Consider the following 14,253-nt stretch of genomic DNA (forward strand, 5'->3'; position numbering starts at 1 on the left):
TTTTTTTCTAGATTCCATATACAAGTGATATGATATGATGCTTGTCTCTTTCTGTCTGATTATCACTTAGTATGATAATCACAATCTCTAGGTCCATCCATGTTTGCTACACATGGCATGATTTCATTCTCTTTTATGGCTTAGTATATATTCCATTGTGTATATATATATATATATATATATATGTCTCACACATCTTTATCCATTCTTCTGTCTATGGACATTTAAGTTTCTTCCATGTCATGGCTATTGTAAATAGTGCTGCTATGAACATTGAGATGCATGAATCTTCTTGAATTAGAGTTTTCATCTTTTCCAGATATATGCCCAGGATTGAGATTGCTGGATCATCTGGTAAATCTATTTTTAGTTTTTAAATAACCTCCATACTAAAGCCATACATTTTTTAAAGTAAAGAAGTGGAGAAAGATATGCAATGCTATAGTTAGTCCAAAGAAAATGGGATAAGCTATATTAATTTCAGAAAATGAGAACAAGTATCAGAGATAAATATCAGGTATATTACATTTTGATAAAATAGTTTCAAAGATAATAAATCTTAATATCTATGCACGAGACAACAAAGCACTAAATTCTAAGGTAAAACTGATAGAATGATAAGGAAAAATAGAGAAATCCACTATGATATTTGGAGACTTTAACATATTTTTTTCAATAGCTAATAGGTCAAAACCAAGCAGAAAATGGATGAAAATCTGGGTCTCAGAAGTATCTATACCACTCAGAGAAGAAAGGCCTTCCTGGTTCCTATACATAAGTTCCAGAACTTATGGTTTCCGGATTATTTGAGAGCTAACCAAATCAGTTCAATTATTTTGGCCCAAGTTTTCTTTCTTTTATGATTTTGAAAGTGTACTGATATTCATTCAGTTATAATTTTCTTTTAATAGAGGTCTTTCCTGATGGAAATGTTTTCTTCTCTCTTAAACAAAGATTTTTAAAATACTTTAAAATATTCGTATATTAAGGTCAATTCTGTGGGAACTATTTTTGATGTAGACTATAGAGTCTATATTATACTTGAAGTGAAAGTCTCTCAGTTGTGTCCAATTCTTTGCAACCCCATGGACTTAGTCCATGGAATTCTCCAGGCCAGAGTACTAGAGTGGGTAGCCTTTCCCTTCTCCAGAGGATCTTCCCAACCCAGAGATCAAACCCTGGTCTCCCACATTGCAGGCAGATTCTTTACCAGCTGAGCCACAAGGGAAGCCCAAGAATACTAGGGTGGGTAGCCTATCCCTTCTCTAGCGGATCTTCCCGACCAAGGAATCGAAATGGGATCTCCTGCTTCGCAGGCAGATTCTTTCCCAATTGAACAATGAGGGAAGCCCCTATATTATACTTGAAGTCATCTTAAAATCCAAATCCTTTTCATAAATTAAGGACTTTACAAATTATAACTAATAACTTCACTAGAATGTTGTCTTGATGACCCTTTTAGTCTCGTAAACATTTACTGCTAATTATTAAAATCATAGTTCTGTTAAGAATAGTCTAACCTGGATTTAGTGAGCATATTCTCTAGTATGTCAATATGAATATAAATCAAAACCATGCTTTTATTCTGTATAGTGAAAAAATATAGGTTACTATTATTGTATTATCATACTACTATAATACTATTGGACTTCCCAGGTGATGCAGTGGTAAAAAATCCACCTGGCAATGAAAGAGATACAGGAGATGTGGGTTTGATCCCTGGGTCAAGGAAATACCCTTGAGTAGGAAATGGCAAGTGAAAGTGAAGGTGAAAGTTGCTCAGTTGTGTCTGACTCTTTGTAGCCCTGTGGACTATACAGTTCGTGGAATTCTCCAGGCCAGAATACTAGAGTGGGTAGCTTTTACCTTCTCCAGGGGATCTTTGTAACACAGGGATCAAACCCAGGTCTCCCGCATTGCAGGCAGATTCTTTACCAGCTGAGCCACAAGGGAAATTCAAGAATACTGGAGTGGGTAGCTTATCCCTTCTCCAGCAGATCTTCATGACCCGGGAATCAAACCGAGATATCCTGCATTGCAGGCTGATTCTTTACCAACTGAGCTATCAGGGAAACCCAGTAAATGGCAATCCACTCTGGTATTATTGCCTGGATAATATCATTGACAGAAGAGCCTGTAGGGCTACAGTCCATGGGATGGCAGAGTCAGACACATTTGAGCACATACTCACATAATACTACCATTATCTTAAAAACAAAATATCAGTTTTAATATTTAAAATCAAATATCTAGATTAATATGAAATCATTAACATAAAGAGGGGGAAGAGAAAGGTGTGTTTTAGAGTTTCTTTCAAACTTTCTGTTGGTTGAATTTCTTGAGGATTCTGTCACGAATCTGCTTGGTCTTGACACTATAGACAATGGGGTTCATGAGGGGTGGCACCAACAAATAGACATTGGCCATGAATACATGGACAATTGGAGAAGCATTCTGCCCATAGCGATGGATCATAGATAGTCCAATCATTGGTGTATATAAAGTGAGTACAGCACAGATATGAGAGATGCAGGTATTAAGAGCTTTCACTCTCTCTGTCCTGGAGGCTATACTCAAAACTGTGCCAAGGATGAGGATATAGGAAAGGAGGAGGAGGACTGAATCAAGTCCCATGGAGCAGATGACCACCATGAGGCCATAGATGCTGCTGACCCGATGGCTGGATACAGTTGTCTTGATGAGGTCTTGGTGCAGGCAGAAGGGGTAGGAGAGAATATTGACAGGACGATATTGAAGCCTTTTTAAGAGGAAGGAAGCTGGGAAGACCAAAGCCAAAGCCCTTCCAGTGATTGCCAAAGCAATCCCAATGATTACGTCCTTGGTTAAAATGGCTGCATAACGCAATGGTGCTCGGATTGCTACCAAGCGGTCAAAGGCCATAGCCAAAAGCACAGCTGACTCAATAATTGAGAAAACATGAATGAAGTACATCTGGACCAGACAACCATTGAAAGAGATCTCCCGGGCATGGAACCAGAAAACGCTGAACATGGTAGGCAAGGTTGTAGTGGATAGGCCCAGATCAGTAAACACCAGCATTGATAGAAAGTAATACATTGGTTGGTGGAGGGAAGGCTCAGTTCTGATGATAAATAGAATTGTAATGTTCCCTGCAACTGAGGTGGCATAAGCTAAGAAAATAGGGAGGGAAATTAAGCCATATCTGTTTTCAAGGCCTGAGAAGCCTGTCAGGAGAAAGCAGGGGTATAGGACAGAGTCATTGAAGACAGACATTCTGCTGATGGAGGCACCTTCAGTCTAGGTGGGGAGACAAAAACACAGAACAATTAGGGTGAAATGCACAAAGAAACAACACTTTGATGTATCTTGCTCTGTTTACTATTTTCAATCACTCCTATGCTCATTATGTATAATTACCAACTATATTTCTTATTTTACAACGTATTTAATTTTCTTCATTGTGCATTTATCGAGAACATATTTTATTAAAGGAAATATGGGTAAGTGAAAATATAGAGAAATATATTTGTTTGGCAAAAATGTTCATTCATATTTTTCCCTAACATCTTGCAGAATAACCCAAACGAACCTTTTGGCCAACCTAATATGAGAAATACCTTCAGATACTTACAATCTAGTGGAAAGAGAGAGCTAAAATTAAAATAAAGTGTTAGTTTAATGCAAGGTCCTTTAAAATACAGAAAGAGGAAACTAACGATGCAGAGAGGTCAGAGAAGATTTGCTAGAAGTAATTTTTGAATTAGGTCTCAAATGACAAACATGAGTTAGATGGAAACAAAGGACTGTTTTGGGTGGTCTATGCTGATCGACACACATGTAAATGCGGAGAGGTAATAGTGTAAGTGAATATAATTGAATAAAGCTATAGGTAAGGGACAGAAGTCCCCCATGGCTCAGCAGTAAAGAATCTGCCTGCAATGCAGGAGCCTCAGGACATGCAGATTCAATCCCTGGTCTGGGAAAATCCTCTGGAGGAGGGCATGCAAACCCACTCCAGTATTCTTACCTGTAGAATCCATGGATAGAGGAATCTGGCAGACTACAGTCCACAGGGTCACAAAGAGTTGGACAGGACTGAAGCGACTTAGCACATATGCACAGGATAGGAAGGCTTTTCAGATGGTTATTGGAATTAAGACTGCATATATGGACCAAAATTTCTGATGGAATTTATGCATAAATATAAAGATCTTGGACATAATCTTAGAAGACATAAGAAAGACATTTCAACAAAAAGTGAAAAATTTGACCATATTTGTACTATATAGCTGTCATATGGTCCCCAATCTACCCTGTTGCACTAATTTAATTACATTTTATAGTTTTCTGTGCTGGAGAAGACTCTTGAGAGCCCCTTGGACTGCAAGGAGATCCAACCAGTCCATTCTAAAGGAGATCAGTCCTGGGTGCTCATTGGGAGTGCTGATGCTAAAGCTGAAACTCCAATACTTTGGCCACCTCATGCGACGAGCTGACTCACTGGAAAAGACTCTGATGCTGGGAGGGATTGGGGGCGGGAGGAGAAGGGGACGACAGAGAATGAGATGGCTGGATGGTCACCGACTCGATGGACATGAGTTTGAGTGAACTCCGGGAGTTGGTGATGGACAGGGAGGCCTGGAGTGCTGCAGTCCATGGGGTCACAAAGAGTTGGACATGACAGAGCGACTGAACTGAACTGAGCTGAACTGAACCACTTTAAAAAAAAAAAAGTAATTTCTTATCTCTCTTTAGGGATCAAAGGAAATTTTCTCTCTGATACCATTTTCCTTCCTTTGTAGGAACAGATTCAGTTAGAATAATTGCTTTATATATTCTTGTCCTGTGGTTTATATACTATACTAATCATTAGGCAATACTGGTCTTTTACATCTCCCTTTATTTCCTACCTTTTTATATCACAAATTTCTCCTGATCTCTTTTATCATCACTGAACGATAACTGTCGCTCCTTTGAGTCTTACGCACAATTATTTTCTTTGTTCTTGATACCCTTCCTCAAATCTTTGAATACCTTCAGAAATTCCATCCTGCCCACATATTCCAGGTCTTCCCTCTAAGATCACTTTCTCCTACTTTGTAGAAAAGTCTCTCACTTAGGATATTCCTATTCCATTTTCCATAGAGGAGTCCGTCTGATACAGACGTAAGCAATCAGCTCCCAGTGGCTGTTCCTCCAGTGTCACAGAAAGTTTGAAGATAATTGTCATTCACTAGCTCTGTCACTTTGGAAGATTAAGAAAATTTTTGAGCATAAAATTGGGAACTGTATAACTTTATATAATATTTAAGAGATTTAAGGTAATATATCTGAAATTTTGGCACAGTTTCTGAGACCTAGTAGACACTTGGGGCTTAAGTGAAGCAAAATGGTAATGGAAACGCTGAAGTAGCCACAATCTTAAGCACATCAGCCCTGTGCACCAGTGACCAAGATCAGGCGTAACCCAGAGTGCCCAAGTTATCACTTATAAAGGTGTTACTCCTCAGGGCTTTTCTTCAGAATCATTTTGCTTGATTATCTTTTTGGCTTGTATTTTAAGAGCTTATGGAAAAACCTAAATGATCTTTTTGGCCAACCCAATAATATTGCTAAGTGTGCATGATTTACTTGAGAGTGAGATAGAGGGGATACTCAAATCATCATTGTTGTCATTTTTAACATTGTAGTTTTTAGTTAATATCAGATAGCAGTGTTTTCAGAGACCAGAGATTTTAGTACATGGATCCCCATAATATATTCTATCTATGCCTGGACATGAGTTAATAATACCATTCCAGAGCTCTTCTGAGAAGCCTCTGAGGACAATTGCTTGGCTCTTTCAGGGACATGGCAATCTGTACCTCTGACCTATACCAAAACAGTGATTTCACACAAGCTATGGTCATCTTATCTCTTGATTTCTCTTTCTACTTCCTGAATTCTTCAAATATATTAGGTAATAATTCGTTGCCCATTTTTTCACCTTTGAAGACTTCTTTCAGGTGTAGACAGGTTGGCTGGATCTCCAGTCTGCCAAGTGCGGAATTTCTTGTAGGTAGAGAAAGCCACTGAATCCAGGCATAAGAGAATAATAAAAACACAGTGGATCCTGATGCAGATAGTTTTTCAGGGAAGCATAGGTGTCCTGAGCAGGGCATTTGCAACTCCAGAGCCAAGATAGTATATTTTTGTGTTCAAGATTCTTGGCTCTGCCCAACTAGGTGCCTGATCAGCACTACACTTTGGTGCTTTAAATACTCTAAAAGGCATGTCCCCCTTTAACTAGTCCATTCCCTCAGGACTAATCTTTTTTCTTAATGTGAACTCCAGGGAAGGTAAATGATGTCACTGCCATCGGAAAACTGTCTACTCCTCTGGAAAAAGAGATGATCATTACAAATTCCCAATCTGGGAGTCCAGGCTCAGCAGCAACTGAGAACAACTGGTGGGGTAGGAAACCTGAGCTGTTACTGATGGAGTGCTAGGGACTCAGAGTGAACAAGTCTGAGAGTTAAAAAATCCCAAGGGAACCCTGTAATAGGGGTTCCCTTAAATACTGTGATATTTACCTTCAGGAGTTTTTCAAAGTTTCCACAGTAAATGTGAGAAAAATCTCCTTGTGCTCCCTGTAGGGAGAGGGGGGAAAGGGACCATTTTGAAATATGCCAGAGCACTTGCTCTTTTCAAGAAGGCCAGTCATAGGGAGAAACTAGTTATTCAGAGTCTAAACTGCTGGGACATTATCAGCTCCTAACTGTTCTGGAGGAAAGAATACCTAACTCTAGCCCGTACTAGCCTTCCTATACCATGTAAGGGAAAGAATTAAAAAAAAAAAAAAGAAACACTTATGAAGTTCTCAGCCCAGGGGCTCTATGAACTCTTTAGACTCACTGAAAGACTGAGACCTAATCACAGGACTACAGGATACTTTCCCTCCCCCATGCCTTACCACACATTAACAAGGGCCTATTTAAAGCTGTTCCTTTTACCTGGTACATAATGTCCAGCTATCAATAAAAAAATAGAGTCATTTCTCTTCTGGAGTAAGTATGTGAGAGAGGTTTTTGTTTGTTTGTTTTTAGCTTTTTATTTTGCATTGGCATATAGCCAATTAACAATGCTGTAATAGTTTCAGGTGGACAGCCAAGGGATTCAATCAAACATATACGTGTATCCATTCTCCCCCAAACTTCCCTCCCATCCAGACCATCACATAATATTGAGCAGAGCTCCATGTGCTATACAGTAGGTTTTTGTTGATTATCCATTTAAAATATAACAGTGTGTACATGTCCATCCCAAACTCTCTATCACTTTCTCCCATCATTTCCCCCCTCCTGCTCCTGCCTTGGCAACCATAAGTTTGTTCTCTAAGTCTGTGAGTTTGTTTCTGTTTCAGTTTACTGAACTTAATACACATATTAAGTTCATTTGCATCATGTCTTTTTAGATTACCCATATAAGGGGTCTCCTTCTCTGTCTGACTTACTTCACTCAGTATGACACTCTCTAGGTCCATCCCGCATTGCAGGTGGTCTCCCACATTGCAGGTGGCTTCTTTACCAGCTGAGCCACCAGGAAAGCCCAAGAACACCGAAGTGGGTAGTCTATCCCTCCTCCAGTGAATCTTCCTGACCGAGGAATTGAACCAGGTTCTCCTTCCTTATCATCTGAGCTATCAGGGAAGTTAAGCTCCATCCATGTTGCAAATGGCATTATTTCATTTATTCAATGGCTGAGTAATATATTGCATTGTATATATGTATATATACCACATCTTCTGGGCTTCCCTCATGGCTCAGATTGTAAAGAATCCACCTGCAATGCGGGAGATCTGGGTTCAATCCCTGGGTTGGGAAGATCCCCTGGAGGAAGGCATGGCAACCCACTCCAGTATTCTTGCCTGAAGAATCCCCATGGACAGAGAATCCTGATGGGCTACAATCTATGGGGTCACAAAGAGCCGGACAAGACTGAGTGACTAAGCACGTACATACCACATCTTCTTCATCCATTCCTCTGCTGATGGATATTTTGATATGTCTTAGCAATGGCAAGCCACTCCAGTACTCTTGCCTAGAAAATCCCATGGATGGAGGAGCCTGGTAGGCTGCAGTCCGTGGGGTCACTAAGGGTCAGACACGACTGAGCGACTTCACTTTCACTTTTCACTTTCACACATTGGAGAAGGAAATGGCAACCCACTCCAGTGTTCTTGCTTGGAGAATCCCAGGGATGGGGGAGCCTGGTGGGCTTCCATCTATGGGGTCACACAGAGTCGGACACAACTGAAGTGACTTAGTAGCAGCAGCAGCTATTATAAGCAGTGCTGCAATGAACACGGGTACATGTATCTTTTTGGATCAGGTTTTTCTCTGGAAGTGGAATTTCAGGGTCAAGTGGTAGCTCTATTGTTAGTTTTTCAAGGAACCTCCATACTGTTCTCTGTAGTGCCTGCACCAAGTCTTAAACTTCTCCTGGAAGTTGGAGAATGTTATTAACACGTGCTCTTTTTTTTTTTCCTTCATGCTGCCTCTTCTTGGAATACCTTGTCCAGTGGTGTGCTGGTAAACATTTAATGACTTAACTGGTCATTAAGAGTAAAATACAAAGTACTTTCTCTTCTAGAGTAACATGTGTGAGATCGTTTTTTGTCTTTTTTTTTTTTTTTTAGCTTCTTATTTTGCACTGGAGTATAGCCAGTCAACAGTGCTGTAATAGTTTCAGGCGAACTGCAAAGGGACTGTCATTCTCTAGGAAAGTTTGAAAAGCCCTGGTGTATAGTGTCTGTTAATTTCTGTTATGGAAATACTCCCATCATGACCAACTTCAAACTACCAGTGTGACATTATAGAACGTGGAGTTGAAATGAGATATGCACAGTTAGCTTTCATAAGGCAAAACAAACCAGCTTAAGCATACCGATTGCTTTCACACTTTGTTCAGGAGGTAGGACTGAATTTGACCCATGGGGCACTGCTGTCAGCTACCACAATACCTGATTCCTTAATCCTCAAGTAAAATTGGCCACTCTTTAATAACAATATTTCAATGATTTCTGTTAATTTTTCTAAGCTTTCTACATTTATACTTCTATTAAATATTAATTTCTTAATATTTAGATCATCCATTCCACTTTTTATATATCCACAGTATTGAAAGCAGTAATTGCTATGACAGGTGTTTCATGTTTCTCAGTATATATTTATTGGGAGCATGAAAAGACAGTAGTGTTTATACTCACAAATATTTTATGAACATTCATGCTGATTGGGGAATACTAGCCCCATAGTGACATGTTATTATAGTAGTAATGACCCTGTGAGAAAAAAAAATTGCAATACAGCTAAAAAGAAACTGAATATATATGAATAATAAAATATCACTGATGAACCATATGTATGTCAACTTAATGAAAGGAAAGTAGCGAATTATCGACAATAAGGGAACTGAGAATGACATTAATATTAGCAATCCACGCAGATATGAAGAAGAGGAAAAGATACTATTAAAAAATGAGAGTGATTATCATGCATAAATCCCAATCCACTCACAGATTTAGACATGGAATTCTGAGCTGTGAGTACTGCACAGGAAACTTACGCATTTGCCCAGGTATTTAGACATGTGCTATCAGGATTTCTTGGGCAACTCCATGTGTCTGCCCCAGAATTTGATGGCAAGTTGAAGGAACAGATAGACCTACGGTGGGGTTGGAAGAAAGAACCCATCTTTCTCCCAGTGCCAGCAACACTGAGGCCTCCAGGAATGTGAATGTGTGGATGAAGAAGAGCTGGACATAGCAAGCACTTGCCTGGATCTCCCAAAGATTATCTCCAAACATAACACAGCAAGCATGATGGGAAGTGTGGATAGGAACATACTTAGGTCAGTTAGTACCAACCAATGATGAGGTGAGGACTTATTTCATAGCCAACAGTGACTGTAGCAGTTCAAAGTCCTCCCAGGAAGACAAGTTCCAAACTTACCCCCAAAAGTCAGAAATATTTTTGTAACAATATTGTAACATTTTGGCATGAGAAGCAAAATAAAATGGAGAAAGAGAGATTGATTTCTGAATTTTAGATCATAAACATGAGAAACTTATGAACTTAGTTATATTACATAATGAAAGTTATTATAATCATTAATAGAAATTTAATAATATTAACAAATAATAAACTTTTTCAAAATAATCTCTTTTACATACATGGTCTATCGTATATCTCATAATTACCTTGGGGATAGAAAAGGTCATACTTACAATTTTGCTATGAAAAATATGAATTTCCTAAGGGTTAATGATTATCTGAGATCATGTATATAGGAAGGGAAAGAATTAGGAATTTAACCAGATGACCAGGCTTCAATAATGTACTTCTCATCTACTTAAAAAGCTGCCTTGTGATTTTCAGTGGGAAAACCACAGGTTAGAGGTACTTAAAACCTCCTCCTTAGCCCAAACTTGCAGAGAATTCCTAGACGAATCTGCTTTGTCCTGACACTGTAGACAACAGGGTTAAGCACTGGGGGAAGAAGCAGGTATATGTCAGCCATAAGGATGTGGACTATGGGAGACAAATGCTTCCCAAAGCGATGGACCATTGATACCCCAATAACTGGCACAAAGAAGATGAGCACCACACAGATATGAGACACACATGTGTTGAGTGCCTTTAGCTGCTCCTCAGGAGAGGCAATGCCCAGCACAGCCTTCAGAATCAGGACATAAGAAAGAAGTATAAAGACAGAATCCACGCCCAGTGTGGCAATAACGACACACAGTCCATAAACACTGCTGATCCTGGCATCTGAACAGGATAACTTCAGAACATCCTGGTGCAAACAGAAGGCATGGGAGAGGGCATTGACATGGCAGTAGTGATAGCGTCTCAGCAGCAAAGGTGTGGGTAGTACAACGCCCATGCTTCTTAACAAGCAGGCCAAACCAATCTTGCCTATTACACTGTTGGTGAGGATGGTGGTGTAGTGCAATGGATGGCAAATAGCAACAAAGCGGTCGAAGGCCATGGCCAACAGCACTGAGGACTCCAGGAATGTGAATGTGTGGATGAAGAAGAGCTGGGCATAGCAAGCACTTGCCTGGATCTCCCGAACATCCAAACATAATACAGCAAGCATGGTGGGCAGTGTTGACAAGGACATACCTAGGTCAGTTAGTGCCAACATAGAAAGAAAGTAATACATGGGCTGGTGGAGTGAGGACTCTGTCCAAATAACAGAGAGGATGGTAACATTACCAATATATGCTAACAAATATGCAAGACAGAATGGGATGGAGAGATATGAATGAACATACTCCAGTCCAGGAAAACCCCTCAGAATAAATATAGGTTCCATAGTATCACTGTTATTCCAGACCACCATGGTGACTCTTGACAAACAGGAATATTTTCTGTTATCCTGCTTTATTACTCAAAGTTATCCCTGATGAACATAAGCAGAACAATCAGTATATGATACACCTTTCCTCTAATCTCATAGAGGAAGGAAGGAGTTACCTCTTACAGTTCTTATGTAAGAAACATTTCCCAGTAGTCAAAAGCATCAAATTCTAGAACAACAGTGTGTACCCCACAAGTCTGGTCATCTCTGACAAGAGCTTTGATGGATTTTCATTGAAGACACTAAAAAATTAAACAGTGAAAGAGTAGAGAAAGAAATATTTACTATATATTATAAAATAACAATAGAGAAAATTCAGAGTAAATGTCTATGTATTTTCATAAGCTTTCTGTCAGTAATGTTCTTGAATTAATCACTTATTGATCCTAGGCATTCTTTTAATCCCTGACAGCTGATTTGGCCCTAAGGACTCACCATTGATTTAATTTCATATTTATTTAATAATATATAATACTTTAAATTGAAAATATATAATATTTTAATAGTAAAATAAACATGCATTATATGGAAAGAGGGAATGGAAAAGGATACATATGTATATGCATTCCCTCTTTTACACCCTCTTTTCATATATATATATATATATGTGTGTGTAAGAGGGAATATATATGTATATATACATAACGTAAGATCACTGTAATTTCTGAAGCTCTTCCTATATGCCTTCCCACAAAATAATATTAAAATATATTTACTTCAGACATCTAGTACACGTCATGTGTCTTTAATTAGTAACAATTTGCAATATATCCTCTTTATTTCTATGTATCATTTCTTGCTTGGTTTTTTTTCTTTAAATGAGGTTTCTACATAATCATATTTTACAAAATATTCTATCAAGTATTACTGGATAATGAAGATGTAGTACATATGTACAGTGGCATATCACTCAGCCATAAAAAAGAACAAAATAATGCAACATGGATGGACCTAGAGTCTATCATATTTGGTGAAGTAAATTAGACACAAAGACAAATATAACATCGTATCTCTTATATGTAGAATCTGAGGGAAAAAAAGGTAAAAGTGAACTTATTTATAAAAAACAGAAGTAGATACACATATATAGAAAACAAATATGGTTACCACGGGATAAGTGAGGGGAAGGGATATATAGTGAGATTGGGATTGACATATACACAATACTATATGTAAAATAGATAACTAATAAGAACCGGCTGTATAGCACAGGGAACTTTACTCAATACCCTACAATAATCTATATGGCAAAAGAATCTTTAAAAAAGAAAAAAAGTGGTTATATGTATATGTGTAATTGATTCATTTTGCTGCACACTTGAAATTAGACAACAATGTAACTCAACTATACTTCCATAAAACATTTTTAGAAAATCGTAACTGTTTTCCTAATTTTATGATGCTTTGGCACCTACCTCTGGGAACCCATAGCAAGCCCATCAATGCAGTCCAAGGCATTTACCATCAGTGGCTTTGGCTTTCAATAACAAACAAGTTCTTTTTCCCTTTGGAAAATGCAATTTCAATGTCTGGCTTTACTTTCCCTGAACAATCTTCATTGTGCTTGCCTCTACTAATGCTGTGTATGCCATACCCTTGACTGACGGCATTGGGCACAGAAGCTAAGCCCTATGGGATAACCAGCCCCTTCAGTTCTCTGTTTTATTTTCGCCCTGTCTAAGCCTATTGACTGTCCTAGAGAAGATTCTTCACTTGCCTCACCCTTTAGAGTCTAAATATTGTCAGTTTCAGATATCTTTGCTACAATGTCTCAGCTTCTCCCTCATGCTTCTTGGTAGACCCTTAGTGTCTGACAGCTTAAAAACTGAAAGTTCTCAGGCTCAACAGTCTGTAATTCCAAAGAGAACTTTGGCCTGGCATCTATAATGAGGAACAGAAGGAAATAACAAGCAAACTTTCTCTTCGTGGAATAAGAAAGATTTGTCACTTTCTCCCTTTTCCGCCAATTCAGTCATCTCTGTCCTCTTAGAGTTGGACATCTCTCTGCTACTGTTTTCCGGCCCCAAGCAGTTTATGCTGAGCCTTCGCTAGCTCTCTTGTTTAAGATTAAGCAGTCAGCCACTCACCACGTTCTGCATTTACCAGGCAGAATAATTGTCCAACACATTTATTTTTGCTTACCTTCAAGCAATAATTTTTGCTTAATCTGCAAAATCTACTAAAAACTCTCATTGAATTTCTTTATTCTTCCTTATTCAAAAATTTTGCTTTAATTTCTATTTAAATCTCAACTTATCAAAAGGCTCTAGATATTAACATAGAAGTACAAATATAGAACACACACATACAAAGATTATATTGTGGTCATATTAGAAGGTGGTTTATTTTTCCCTATGCCAAAAATTATTCTATGCATTTTCCTTTTACTCTTCTAACCTTAATATAAATCACATTTTCTTTAATTCTCAGAGAAGTTACAAAAAGTAAGGTGAATGATTGTTCTTTTCAAATATTTTTCTCCATGCCCTAGATCCTCTCAGTGCAAACTGCAGCTTTAGAAAACTTCAGTGGTTGGCTGGTCCATAGATTTAATTTTGGGACAGGCAGGAACATCCCTATTTACACTCTATTTTTCTTACCTTTTTCTCTTACTGACTTGCCTATGATGTGTTTCACTTTTTCTCAGTCCCTTCATTATTGCCCTTTTTCTGTACATTTTCTTCTGACATTCAATACATTTCATTAAACATAATTCTTTGGGTCATTTTGTTTATTTTAATGCAATTTAATCATGGTGAGGTGAAAAATAAATAGTAGGAAGAGATTGACCAATGACAAGATTATTTCAAAGGGTAGAAAAGACTCATGAAATACAGTTACCTATTCCAAACAGTTAAGGGA

The 14,253-nt window shown here is 38.4% G+C and overlaps 2 protein-coding genes across 2 annotated transcripts; both read right to left on the minus strand.

Annotated features, from left to right (window-relative positions):
* Positions 1-2,313: 2,313 nt before the first annotated feature.
* On the minus strand, positions 2,314-3,255 carry LOC129553965 (olfactory receptor 51G2-like). Its single transcript, XM_055422633.2, has one exon. It carries the CDS (start codon positions 3,253-3,255, stop codon positions 2,314-2,316), a length of 942 nt encoding a protein of 313 aa, XP_055278608.2.
* A 7,170-nt stretch (positions 3,256-10,425) lies between these two features.
* On the minus strand, positions 10,426-11,373 carry LOC129553966 (olfactory receptor 51L1). The gene has a single exon (XM_055422634.2). The coding sequence runs from the start codon at positions 11,371-11,373 to the stop codon at positions 10,426-10,428; it is 948 nt and encodes a 315-aa protein (XP_055278609.2).
* Positions 11,374-14,253: the final 2,880 nt, after the last annotated feature.

This window comes from Moschus berezovskii, chromosome 14 (assembly GCF_049115385.1).
Source record: "Moschus berezovskii isolate FMDL1 chromosome 14, NW_MosBer_1.0, whole genome shotgun sequence".
Taxonomy (NCBI): domain Eukaryota; kingdom Metazoa; phylum Chordata; class Mammalia; order Artiodactyla; family Moschidae; genus Moschus; species Moschus berezovskii.